Here is a 13,868-nt window from a genome sequence, read left to right as displayed (position 1 = left end):
TAAAATATAATCAAATGCAGTCTGATTTCAAGCAACATTTTTTCACAAAACCAAATCATTGCTGCCTGTTGAAATACCCCTTGAAGAAACTACAATTCTTAAAACACTAAATAAATGACTTTACAAAACAGGCATTTATAATAATTGGTAGAGGCTTTGACTTAGAGTAAGTATAATGAAAAGAAACCAAACTGAGCAGGCTACTCGTTTATTTCAGGAAAAAAACAAAAACATCAAACCACTTAAAGACATTGACTTTTTTTGCAAGTTATTCAATTGGGAAACTTAAATATTTCATTCTGTCACATCAATCAGAAAACAAAATTCAAAATTCAACAAATTAGGTTTTTGCATGAGCACTAGCATTTCATGCCAAGAGTTGTTCTGTATTATTTTTTCAAGCAGCACGGTGAAGGCCTTTGTCTCTCTAAATAAGGTCTAAACAGGCCTTGATGCTGAATGCCGACTTGCTTTCAACCTAGAGTTTAGTCATCTCCCATCTGCAGGCTATAAAGAAGTCTGGCATACCCATTGAAATATTGACACCTTTAATACACATTTTAAGTTTACATGTGGGTGGGAAAAGCTTCCTGTTGGTGCAGCATGTCAAAATGTTCATTTATCTGTCGCCTGTATCAGCAGCCTGCAGTGTTTGTGCCAGTTGGGGTGTGCTCAGAAGGCTCTGAAAAGTTGGTTTTGCAAGAATCCCAGTTGGAGGAAGGAACTTTGGGCTTCCCTCTCGAGATTTGCCAGTTCCTGGACTGTCGGGGCCAGAGCATCCACGTGACCTTTGTAGTTACCACCTAGGCGAGAGCAAGAGGTCTGACGGTCAAGCTCAACATAAAATAAGTCAATGTACAATCTAATAAAAGACTTAAATGCCTCACAATAATCCATGCAATAACTGTAGATATTTCCCTGTATGGACTGGTTATGATTCCTACAGTCAATGCAATAATTGTGGCTACAACTGTACATCATGCTTGTGCACAGCCATCAGTCACTGTGTAACACTTACCTCCCAAAGCCCTGCGTTGACCATATGTGACCTTTCCATCAAAGTCATCCACAGGTACTTTGATGTCCGGCTCACACTGGGTGATGGTGCACTTTAGATGCTCCTCAATTTCTGACAGGAGCTGTGGTCAGAGGAAAAAAAGAAACAAAAGGAGTTTAGAGCTAATGATGGGTGGAGGAGAATTATGTCACACTGAAAAAATCCAGCAAATCTTTACTGTTCACTAGGTTTTCTGCGTCTCTGTTCACCTCTTTCTCGTTGTACCAGATGGTGCAACCTCCATCCTCCTTCAGCCGGGTGTTGTAGCAGCCTCTGCCTCGGTTCGGGCAAACGTGGTACCACACCTGCACATGACAAAAGATGATCTTACACCTAATTTTCAAAAAAAGGCACAATTAAAATTATGAGTGCAGTTGTGTCCTCCATCCTACCTTCTCCTTCTCCATGGCAACCAGTGAGATCGCCAGCCCCATTCTGCAAGTTAAAAAGGAAAAGAGATGATTTTAACTGTATGGGCAGTAACTCAAAGTTATCACTCATTTTCTCTCAGTTCTCTCCCACCTTAAAACATTCTGTGGGAAATTTTAAGTTTCAATAAAGATGAATTTGATGAATTAATCTGAATTTACAAGCAAAATCATATGATGGATGTCTACCTCTCGGCTCTTCCAACTCTGCCGATACGATGGACATAGTTCTGCTTCTCATCTGGCAGGGTGACATTTATCACTAGAGAGTAAAGATCAGAGTTGTGAGAAATAATGGCATGAAGTGGACGGGCAAATACAAAACAACAAAGGATTCTGTCTTTTGCCCTTTCATCAGGCCAACTACACAACTGGTTGATGTGTTACCAGGATCGGCTGTGATAAAGTGTGGAAATTAATATCTTTACCATAAGGAACCCCGTGGATGTCGATTCCTCTGGCAGCAACGTCTGTGCAGACCAGGAGCCTCACTTCTTTTCTCTGGGAACACAAGACGATCTTTAAACACCGACAGACTGGTTGTGCTTGAGAAGCACATCATTAATTTGTTGTCTATTTTTTTACCTTGAAGCGTTCCAAGTTAGTTTTCCGCTCATTGGGCTTACGATCACCATGGAGACAAACACAGGAAAACTGGTGGCCCTTACTGTCCGGACCTGCAGAAAAGAGACCAAAACTGAGGGAGGATTCGGAACTTGTGTTAAAGACATAGATTTTATCACTCTATCATGCGTATGTGTGTGCATAGAATGGGTGTTGGCACTTTTAAAACTTCCGTCCAGTAATGGCTAAAAAGTAATTTCTCAGTGGTGCCGCTGCCTCCTACCTCCTCCTTGCTGGATAAAGTACTGCTCCATGTTGTCACAGTCGATCTTGGTGCGACAGAAGATGATGGCCTGGTCCATCTTGTGCTCTTTGATGGCTCTCACTGCATACTCGCCCTTCAGCACCTTGATGGCTTCTGACCACATTTCTAAAAATGAAATCAAACATAATTTGTAACTATTCACAGAATGAAAATGATAATATAAAATCTGCGTTGTTGGTTATGTGACATTCATTGGTCAAACTGTGCTTATCGGCTCATACCTGCAGAATTTGCTCCTGGTCTGGTGTTATCTTTAGCATGGACTTCATCTGTCTGTCCAAAACAAACAGATCAAAGAACAAAACCTTTGTCAACACGTTATTAATACGCTTATAATTTTCCAAAGGCAATGGAAATCTCTGTAATACTTAGTCAACCACGAACTGTGTCCTCAATATGAGAGACTCACCCGGATGTGGTTCTTGCCCAGACGCTCCCAGATTCGATCGCTCTTGGGATTGACAGGTACTACCACATGGTGGACAGTCTCAGGGACAGAATCCTCTCCCTTCAGGTCCACCCAAGTGGGAAAGTGCATTATGCGCTCGGACAATTTCTTCACATCAAAGGAATGCAGTGTGGCTGAACAAACAATCACCTGGAAAAGAAGATGGTGACGATTTAACTCAAAGTAATACGTGCATGAACAGGGAGGCTCTGGATTCTGGGCGAGTTGGCATGGAATGACCTGGTAACAAATGTACTTGCACCCAACCACAGTATCTTAAAGGTGGTAGATGGTCTTAAAGTGAGGTGCAGACAGTTTAATTGTTGCTGCATTGCCATCTTGAGGCAGCAGAAAGCAAATCTGCCAGTGACCAACAAAAACCTGGATATAGTCAATGTCAGTATTTTTCTCGCTATTTAAAAGGGCGCATCATTTAGATTGTAAATGCCTGCGTAGGTGAATTCATAACGTGTGTACACAGAAATGATACGTGGATATGATTCTCTTTAAAAACAGGGTTATGGCACTCTTAATTTATGTTAATACCCAAACCATACCTGAAATTAATTAAGAGACTACATACAAACCCTTTTTTGCCCTGTGCCTTACCAAGAACCCAGATTATGCTCTGTTTATCTAGGAAAAGTGGACTTGGACATGCCCTAAATACTTTTGCCCCAAGCACCTCAAACCATGCACTAAAGATTGTGGAAATAAAATCAATGTGATTCTTGCTTTGCTAGCTAATCAGCACCATAAAGCATTTAAATAGGTCATCCTATTCATTCCTACCTCCCATGACTGTGCATGGCTACTGGTACGGTTCAAAGGGGTCTCAAGTTGAGTAACTGAAATGTTTATTGTTACGTACACAATTCATTCTAAAGTGTTACCTGCAGTCTCTTGCCATCAGAGGTGACCTGAGGGATTTGTTTGTGGATTCTGTTGATAAAGTCTGTATAGCCTGCAGACAGGAGGCCATCCTGAGGGACACAGATAAATGGATTGGTGACTTTGGGAATTGTTCTGTACACATTTTAAAAAGCATTGCCCATTTTTTGCAAGCAGAGATAAAGCAATACTTTTGATAAAACTTAAAGAGTTATTAAGATACTCTCAATGTGTTGTACATACACACTCATCCAGGACTAGAAAGCGGACTTGTGACAGACTAAGCTTCCCAGTGGATATGAGATCGTCCAGTCTACCAGGTGTTCCCACCACGATGTCAATCTATAAATACATCAAAAAAGCAGGAATGGGGGAAGGGGAACAAAAAATGAATATCTATGTTTATGGATTTCATCTGTCTATAATGGTAAACATAATTCACAGACAGCATATGTCACTTACCCCCTGTTCGAGAGCAGCCAGCTGCTCCTTGGCAGCCACACCACCAATCACCAGCAGTTCCCTGCAGCAACAGATTGACAAATGAACTGTGGTGTATAACCAACATTTATAATGAAACACTGTCTCCATCTGATGGTTTAAAACAGGAATTACACATTACAGTAACACTGGTCTTGAAATGTGCCAACACATGCATTTTCTGCAATAGTCATGTGTTTTTGGTATTTGTGCCACTTGTTGTCGATGCCAGCTCTGTGGAGTCATACCTCAGTTTGGGGTTTTCCACATATTTCTTAAACTGCTTGACAACGTTGAGGGTCTGTTCAGCCAATTCTTTTGATGGTTCGATGATCAGAGCTTTTGGTGCGTTGGATGAGGCCTTCACCTCACTCACTTTGGCAGTGCCTGTACAAACACAGAGCAGAGACAGGTATTCTTCACCACAGGGATATATATCCACTCAGCACTGTTTTAGTGGTGATGTATTCCTAGGTGTAGTAACAATAGTAAATGTAGCTCTTGTACATTGTTTTGAAAAGGCTTTTATTTTGAAATAAAGTAAAGCAAGTGTAGTCTGAACATCAAATGATCTCCGCTTCTGCAACAATGCGATATGTATAAATTATGTACAACATGTTTTTTTCTTTTGCACCTGAAACAGGGTTACATCCTCTCACCTGTCTGAGAGGATTTTACTTGGTGAGCCTCGGAGGCCTGGTTCAGGGCAACAAAGCCACTCTTGGGGGGATTCTTGAAGTCTTCTCCTCCAAAGTTGAACTTCAGCTCTGCATTCTGTCAGTCAGACAAGGAGAAGGTCAATTTGCATGGTGCAAATCTGGCACTTGTTGGATTGTTTTCTACGTTTATATCAATGGGATACCTTGAGCACACAGGAGGCAAAAAAGGGCTGATTCTTGACATGTTGCGGGAGCTCAAAAGCCAAACCCAGGTCATTACCTGGGAGAAAAAAAAAACAATGGAGCAACAAGAGGAAAAAGGGGGAAAGATACATGAGTAACTTTGCTATCAACCATCAACTCCACATGTACTATATCACCACAACAATAGGAATCATCAAACTATCATCAGTGAAATACTGAGACAGCACCATTTTTAGAGAAGGAAATTTGGCCCTTGTCCAGATCCAGGTAGCATCCAATGGTGTCATGCATGGTAAACTCCTGCAGAGAGGGCAGACAACAAAGAGAATTACATTTACACTTTAAAAAGTATCCTCACAATTCTTTATTTATCTAATATCATTTTCATTTATTAACCATTACCTCTCCATAGCTGTCAAACTGCTTGTTGTTGGATTTCTTTCCAGTTCCACCGAAACCAAAACCATACTTATCAGTTCCTGGTAAGAAAAAGAGTTCAGGATTACATTACTATTTCATTGAAAAAGGCTATCTTAGCTGTTGTCCATTCTGCTGCACGGAATTTGTGAAAAGTAGAAGAGTATACCCAAGTCAAGAGCTGCCTGACTGGTAGACCAACCAATGCGACACAGACCCTGGTCATGGCAGGTGACCTCGTAGTAGTACTTCCCTGGACACAATAAAGAAATGGACAAGGACAAGGGACAGTTACAAAAAAATCAAAGACCTGTTCAACTGTATACAAGTGTTTGAAAGTACTTATGTGCACTACAAACCTTTGGTGATGCCTTTTGTGGAGCGACAGCCATGCCACTCTTTAAACTCCCGGCTCTGGCAGCACAATCCGTCTGGACCGATTGCTGTACAGGGAAAGGAAAGATGACAATAAGGAGAGGTGACCTATAACAAAAGTCCTTCAGACTGTGCTGGGTTATTTTTCTTCTCTTACCAAAGGCTGTACTGCGGTCATAGGGATTCATCTGCCAACTGTTGAAAACTGAGCCAAACAAAGCAGGTTAAATATTTGCATATCATACTGTCCTGACTAGCTCTACTGGAGCAGAGAGCCCTGCACAATGTTAAGTTTTAGCAAGTTTGTCAAGCACACAGACTGCAACCAAATCATTCTTTAAATGGTCTCACTGGCTCCTCCAGTCTTGACAGCAGCTCTGCCCTTCTTGCCCTCCTGCTGATCCTTCAGGGTCTCATACACAATCTGGATCACTGGGATACTGAAGGCCTGAGGATGAGATGTATGACTTAGTTTCTCATGCAGGGTGAATGCTTAATGCTCGCTTAAAAACTGCAAATTGCAAAGTTAAAGTTGCATTTTTAAAGTTGTGTGGCTGTAGAGTACTTACACCTGTTTTGCCACTACCGGTTTCTGCCGCCTGGAAAAAAACAAAATAAAAAAAAAAGAGATGTAAAACTAAAACATCTGAAGCAAGAGTAGTTGCCAACAATTTTGATACTTGATTGGTCCTTTCAGTCAAAATGTCAAACAAATGAAGAGTGGTTTTGGTTTTGGAGTGTTGGCTGGACAAAACAGGCAATATTGTTGGACTGCTAATTAGTTGCAGCCATAACAAGGTGTCTGGGACAGTGACAAAGACGTAAGTTAGACTTACCATGAGAACATCTCCTCCACCGAGAATAAGGGGAATAGACTCTGCCTGGATGTCAGTGGGTAGTCTGAAATCCAGTGATTGAAAATAGGTCAGTAACAGGGAACAACAATACGGACAGATATCACAATACAGGCATGAGTTAGCAATATTCATGAGCCCGAAAACAGCCGAGCCTGAGGTTTGTTCAAGTGACTTACAGCCAGTCCAGCTCTTCCACAGCCTGAGCGATTTCAGGCATAACGCCCATCTCTGTTGACCAAAAACAAACATATTTAATAATTCAGTAAGCGCATATAGCTTCTAAAGTAGCCCACTGTTCAATTTAAGTACGAATTCAACGTCGAAATATTGAATTACATCATAAAAATCTCACCAGAAAACGCTGCCATTGCTGCCCCTACGAGTGCAACACAACCGGATGTAACGTGTTCAGAATCTTAGGCTCGGTGCAACTCGCTTAGCGGACTCCACCGGCTTCATTGGTTCCGGATATTAAACTAATTTTAAAAATACAATAATAATTACTCTACACGTTGCATGTGGCGTAAGCTACAAAAGCACATATTCGCCATGTTTTTTAATAGTATAATATTCATATTTAAGTCACGGAACTGCTTTACCTGAGCGGTTAGCTACAGTTTTCAAAAGCGGTTACGTAAGGGATTTTGTCCTCTGTCTCTCGCCGTATACTTTTGACAGCTGCTCCACGTAAACATGGCTGAAGAAAGTCTGATTGAAGACGAAGATGAAAACATTTTATACGATTTACTTGTTATTACTGAATGGCCGCCAGAGACGGACACGCAGGTTAGTCAGACTCGCATTTGTATTCGCTTTCGGCACGGTGTGTGGGTCTTTTGTTGAACTTTAAGTTGGAAAAAATGCCCGCGGAAAGTCAACTCTAATCAGTTGCATGGGGTCTGCCGCTCAAAGCCACGTAGCACAAACATACGTTTCATTGCTGGCTAAGCTCTCTTATTCTCATTCCGGCACATTGTGTAGTTTCCACTTTTCATCATAATCATTCATGCAATGGGCAGTTAAGTTTAATTCATAAGCCTGCATTAATATTTTGCTCCAATTAGCTAGCTAGCCAAGAAGTATGTGATTGCTAGACCTGTGCTGCTTTACATTAATTAAGTTACCCTGGCAACAGGAGGATAGCTCGTCCGTTATCATCATCATCATTTAAAGTTCAGTGCTAGGAAACAATAAATGATGACCTCCACACAGTATTGGTTGTTGAAGGAAACAAAATGAATGCTAAACTCACCTGTAACTCTCTAACATTTGTAGCTCCGAGGCAACAAGGAGCACAACACGTCACTTATTGCAAAAGCAGTGACCGGTAAGTTCTGTTATTTCACTAATTTTCAGGTCCTATAATAATAATGATAATACATTTGATTTATATAGCGCTTTTCAGTGTACACAAGAACTCTTAACAAAGTGGAGCAAACAAAACAAAGAATAAATGGATAAACAAAAATCCAAGCCTAAGAAAGAGAAAAGTTGATGGATTTTATGGGGCTGGATCTAGAGCTGATAGGCCTTATTAAAAAGATGGGTTTTTAGATCCCTTTTGAAAGTCTCCAGAGAAGTCAGTTTGCAGATTTAATCTGGGAGAGTGTTCCAGAGAGTGGGGGCTGTCACACAGGCTCTGTAGCCGAGGGTTTGTAGTTTGGTGTGAGGGATGGAGAGCTGGTGTGTGCTTGATGAGCGCAGTGTCCGAGACTGGGTATAGGGATGGAGTAGGTCAGACCATATGTGATTGAGCAGGACCCTAAATCCACTCCAACTTCAATAACAATGCTGCCATATCAACTTTAGTTTCAGATCTTGATTTAGAAAATGACATGATACCTCCCATGCAATGATGAATTAACCATGACATGATAACACTGTTCCAATTGTTTCTTACAGGGCCATTTCGCTTAATCTTGCACTACTTGTGGTACAGGTAAGTTTATCATTATCATGCTGACAGATCAGGGCCGTATGCTCTAACATGCTGCACAGATTTCAGAGGTGTGTGTGGATTAATGTACGTCTAACACACATACTCCACTTTAAGAAAACAGTTTCTGACAGCAAACTTATGTTTAAATCTGTTCAGAAAAGAACCAAGAACCAGCATTAATGTTCTACAAAACAACTTAAACAATATCTGGATCTTCACGAATTGAAAAGTCTGTCCTGACATGCTTTTATGGTTTGTTTGTTAAAAATCAGTACGATTTAATGCATGTTTGGGCTGAGTCAAATTAAATTTACAACAGCACCACAAACACTAATGGTTAACTTTTTAAAATCCAAGTAAAGCCATAATTGGTAGTTCAGCAATTAAATCAAAAACAAACATACCCTTTTAGATTTAATCTGAAGTTTAGATATTAATGTGGTTTATTATGGGAAATGGTGAGACAGGTTGTAACTGAAAACCCATGACAATGAAAGCTTAAATAAACAGGAACATAGTAGAGATGCAGTGTGAATCATACAGCCTCGGGCTCAAGGGCCAAACACACAAAACGCCATAACTTAACAATTTTGTGTGCGAAAAATGGGCCACGTTATCCCAGAGTCCACGCTTAGCCCAAGGCTCAGGATAGCCCTGGGCAAAGATTATGCAGTGCGAAAGGACCTATGGCACATAGCATTTCACAGCCCCCCCCCCCCCCCCAAATCAGATTAGAAAGAAAGTTTGTCTTGTTGCAGCAGATGTGTGTACACTACACTTTAACAGAGACTCTACCACGCTTGGCTGATCAGCACCTCTTGAAATCTTCTGTAAAAAAAGTGTTTTGGAGAGAATTCTGTATTTATAAGTATATGTTTCTGAAGGTTTTATTTGGCAAAAAAAACCTGACCTTGTTCACCCTGCTTTCACTGCACAGTATCTATTGGAACGTGTTAACAGATGACTCAATGTGGCCTGCAGAGGGTTCTATAATGCTCTCCTACAAAAGGCCTGCTTATCCTCTCAGCAGGTGGTGAGCTGGCACCATCAATAACCCCGTTAAATATTTAAGAAGTCCTCTAGCAGCGCTTGCCTCTCAGCCCTCCTTCTCTTTATATCGATGAGGAAGGATCAGGAGTTTTATTGAATTTTACCAAACAGTGTGGGCAGACTGCCCTCCACATGCTGTGATATTTGCTGAAGGCGGGAGAACAGAAGCTCCCGGCACTTTTGTTGTAGCCCAGACGGAGTACAGAGTAGGGCAACACAAAAATACAATGACAATACGTTTTTAAAGACATATTTTGACCAACAGATTGAAACAGTCCAATAAAACATATAGGGCAGTTCCAAAAATGTACCTTTCAGATCCAATTTAACTTAAAAATGATAGAAATTGAATTGAATTGAATAGAATTTTTTTGTTTAATTTCAGTATTGAGGTAACATAATTTATGACATTTTATTAAATTTGATTCAGTTGACAATTTCATTAAACTTTCAATTGAATTTAATTAATGATATTGTTGTTACATTTTTAGTTTTAATATTTAGTATGTTATTTTTTAAATTCCACTTAATGAACATTGTTTACTTGATGAGATACATTTACTTGAATGTGTATTGTTATATAATTGAATTGCTTCTATTTAATTGTGTTTAATTTAAAGTTTTTTGTGAAGCTTAATTTGATTCAATTTAATGTAACTGAACCTTTCATTTAAATTAATGCTTATTTGATTACATTTACATTTTTTTCATCAAATTGAATCAAATTGTTGTTTATCCTCTGTCCTGATGACATTTTAATTCACACTGTTGACCGGTCACCTGTCAGTCACTGACTGTTGACATTGTGTTTCAGTATGATTAGCAGGATCTACCCTGCTGCTTATCTTTTCTCTGGAGTTCTCTGTCTCTCAGTAAAAGTTGCTTTCAGCAGCTCTAAAGAGGAAACTTTTTGCTTTTAGCCCCTTTTAAAAGGACTCATTGTTGTTAGATAAGACTTACTGTGTAACAGTTATTAACGTTTTTAATCTGTTCTGTAATTTTCTTGCCCGTTTTGTTCATTTGATTTTGGACCCGTCAGCCCCTCCAGCTCGTCTCTGCCTCTCGGTCTTGTCCGCCAGGCGAACAAGCAGATCAACTGGCAGCTGGTGCTTGCAAGGTGCAGCACAGACACACACTCACACACAACACACTTTCTCTTTGTGATCAATACTAGAATATGGCCTACTTTGTTGCTGACATGCACTAAGCCATGCCCTCCCCTTATTTTCTCTTCCTTTTTTTGTCCATCCCCTGACCAATCATTTAATTGTACTCATTATAAGAGAATAACCAAGTAGAAAGGTGTTTTTTAATTGGCTATCGATTCAGCCATGTAAGACAGTGTTAAGCACGGTCAAATGATGCTGCGGATGTCCATTAGTCTGATGTGCTTGATCCTTCCATCTCCTTTCTGTCTGCCCTCAAGTCATTCCTTTCACGTTCCATACCCTCTAAAGCTATCTTTGCTTTTTTTAATGCCTCCAATTATTATTGTTTCTCCCCTCTCAAAGCCCTCCAACGCTGGCTCTTATTCCAGCCTTTATCTCTTTTCAAACCACCTGCTTCACACACAAAATATTCTTTTACTCATCGCCACCGGTAAATGTGTCTCATCTCGTGGCTTTTTTTTCCATCCCCCCCATTTTTAAAACATCAGTTGTGATGACATTTGTTCACTCCTTTTCCTCACTTTGCTCCCCTCACCTTCTGCACACTTCTGTCTTCTCTCTCAGTTCTTTCTTTCTCCTGTTCACTCCTGACCATTCTCTTGTTTTCTCCTCAGTAATGGCAAACTGCTGGCAGTGGTTCAGGACCAGTGTGTGGAGATTAGGTAATTATTGAACTCCATCCCACTGTTTGAGGCACTGTGTGTGTGTGTGTGTGTGTGTGTGTGTGTATGTGTGTGTGCGAGTGATAGAGAGCCTTTTAATTAATGGGGTGATTCATCACGTCGGCCTTTAAAAAAAAAAAAAAAAAAAAAAGAGCCTGGGCTTGTGCATAAAAGGATTAAGAGTTTTTCTTCAAGCATCAATACAATCAGTAATAACACAATCAGACATAGTAAAGAATATGGGAGTCGGTTTAGCATACCTTTTGTTGCTTCTATTGGATACTTCAGGCAACATAAAATTAACTCAGATGATTTGAAAATACCACGGCTCCCTAAATGTTTTCATCTGTTTATGTGTGTGCGTGACAGAGCTGGAGAAAGAGACCAAAGCATGCATACACACGTTTGTTTGTGCTGATTTTCAGTGGTTGTAATTATTTTCAGACACCATCCAATTTCCTCCTCATACAGGGAAAGTGCACTCGCTCAGCAACATGCCCTATTGACACGATGTAATGCTTTAAATGGAGCAAAATTGAAATGAAAAATCAATCGCAGTGGACCACATATACAAATATGTCTTGATCTCCAGAAGCTAACAAGAGGCAAATTCCAAAGGCTGTTTCTTTGTTGATCTTTTGGGTAATTGGCATGGTTTTCATACACATACCAATATGTAAAACACAGTATGTTTCTATTGTTTAAATCGTGTTCTGGGCCTCATACTGTGGGGTTTCTCCTGTGTCGTTTGTTCACACCAATGTTGTTTAATCACAAAGTGTTTTATAGCCCTGTTTCATGGCATTAGTTGGTGTGAGTGGGTGTTAAGTCAGCTCAAGGCCTTATCCATTGAGCTCTGGTAAGAGTCTGTCTAAACACTGCCTACTCTCAAGGCCTTTTCTGCTTGATCTATTGAGCTACTTCATCGGCTGCTATAACCCACCTTACACCAGGTCGTGCAAGGTTTGGGTGTGAAATCCTCTCATCCTGTCTGTGTGTTTGTGTGTGTTTGCTCCTCAGGTCTGTGAGGGATGACTTTGGATCAGTCATTGGGAAATGCCAGGGTAAGACCCTGTCTCCCTGTTTTTATCAATCATGTACTGGAGTTCACTGTAAATGGCTTTAAATCACCATCGCTCACCTCACTAAGCACCCCATTTTCTGTATGAATGTACTGGTAACTGCTGTGCACTATAGTGAGTGTAGTGTGAGTGAGCCATGATAAATGCGTTGGATGAATTTGTAGACTACAGTGTTTGTTTTAAGTGAGTGAATGGAATGTTTAGATACGTTTCCAGATATAAAAGTGGCTTAACATAGAATGTAACAGTTCAAATAAAAAACAAAAAAAACAAACAAAAAACCCCACAAAAGATTCTGATAATTGATAATTACGATAAAAACATCATTCTCCAACCTGAAGCCAAGTTAATCTTTGGTCTCACTCCAGACACCATAGAAGAAGAGACTGAGGCTCAGTCTCAAATCATCCATTTCCTAAATACTGCACTATATTTACTGGCCACTGACGAAATGTATGCGCTATATAATGACCTTAACATTTTACCCAAAAATGTAGTATCAGTGGTATTTACACTACTGTGTGCTTCCAATCCTACAATACAATGTGTCACATTTTACAGAGTTTTACGACACTACATGTGTCAGTCGTAACACAAAATGATCATGAAGTGTCTAAAATTCAGTCCTTGACAAAGTAGAGGAAAGTAATAAGCGTCTTCTCTTTAGGAGGTAGTGACTAAACGTTCTGCACACAGCCGAAGCTTGTCTTTGGTCTCTGTGGGGATGCTGATTAACTTGTAGTCTCAATCTACAGTATCTATAGTTGTTTGAACACATGTGCTTTGAGTTTGTTTCAAAGAAAAATATCGACCATGGCGGCTAATTGGATTGAGTGAGAGAGATCGTAAACAGCAACACAGATAATCACCCTCACCTCCGTCACTGCCACTCATTAAACCAAGACTTGTAGTGGCTGATAAAAAATAAATAGCCTCAATTGTTTGGTCAGTTTTTAAAATGTCCTGCTGTGCTGCTTTGAATTGTTTTAATGTGTTGAGACTCAACTTTTCTTCAAGCTGAGAAGTTTTGATTGATGCAGGACAAAGGTTAAACACTTGGATGTTTAAAAATGACATATTATTGATTTATTGATACAGGTCTTTTACTCAAAGCTGCACCTAGCAATGGATCCACTTGATATGTAAAAGAGGTAGCGATGGACCCACTGTATGCTACCTGGCCAGTACAAACAGCAGCACGCTACAGTTAGCAACTACCTGGTGAACATTTTAGAGCATTTAGCTGCTGAAGAGGCACATT

The 13,868-nt window shown here is 40.2% G+C and overlaps 2 protein-coding genes across 2 annotated transcripts in view; one reads left to right on the top strand and one right to left on the bottom strand.

Moving 5' to 3' along the window:
* Window positions 1-192: 192 nt before the first annotated feature.
* Window positions 193-7,181, bottom strand: ddx1 (DEAD (Asp-Glu-Ala-Asp) box helicase 1). Its single transcript, XM_037087072.1, has 26 exons — window positions 7,058-7,181; window positions 6,882-6,933; window positions 6,685-6,748; window positions 6,418-6,447; window positions 6,200-6,296; window positions 6,006-6,053; window positions 5,833-5,916; window positions 5,643-5,726; window positions 5,459-5,535; window positions 5,284-5,356; window positions 5,056-5,132; window positions 4,853-4,967; window positions 4,442-4,580; window positions 4,176-4,236; window positions 3,957-4,055; window positions 3,716-3,805; window positions 2,784-2,972; window positions 2,596-2,647; window positions 2,333-2,479; window positions 2,071-2,162; window positions 1,914-1,986; window positions 1,675-1,747; window positions 1,450-1,492; window positions 1,267-1,362; window positions 1,019-1,139; window positions 193-803 (listed from the first exon to the last, which is right to left on the bottom strand). Exons 1-26 carry the CDS (start codon window positions 7,071-7,073, stop codon window positions 673-675), a joined length of 2,223 nt encoding a protein of 740 aa, XP_036942967.1. The 5' UTR covers window positions 7,074-7,181; the 3' UTR covers window positions 193-672.
* Window positions 7,182-7,219: 38 nt separating this feature from the next.
* Window positions 7,220-13,868, top strand: part of nbas (NBAS subunit of NRZ tethering complex) — a 162,367-nt gene continuing 155,718 nt past the window's right edge. Inside the window, exons 1-6 of the mRNA XM_037087071.1 lie at window positions 7,220-7,491; window positions 7,981-8,032; window positions 8,608-8,644; window positions 10,734-10,811; window positions 11,478-11,525; window positions 12,546-12,589. Of these exons, the coding sequence (XP_036942966.1) occupies window positions 7,399-7,491; window positions 7,981-8,032; window positions 8,608-8,644; window positions 10,734-10,811; window positions 11,478-11,525; window positions 12,546-12,589 (352 nt within the window). The 5' untranslated portion in view covers window positions 7,220-7,398. The remainder of the gene's footprint in view (window positions 7,492-7,980; window positions 8,033-8,607; window positions 8,645-10,733; window positions 10,812-11,477; window positions 11,526-12,545; window positions 12,590-13,868) is intronic.

Source organism: Acanthopagrus latus, chromosome 22 (genome assembly GCF_904848185.1).
Source record: "Acanthopagrus latus isolate v.2019 chromosome 22, fAcaLat1.1, whole genome shotgun sequence".
Lineage (NCBI taxonomy): Eukaryota > Metazoa > Chordata > Actinopteri > Spariformes > Sparidae > Acanthopagrus > Acanthopagrus latus.
This window is presented reverse-complemented; position numbering and strand designations above follow the sequence as displayed.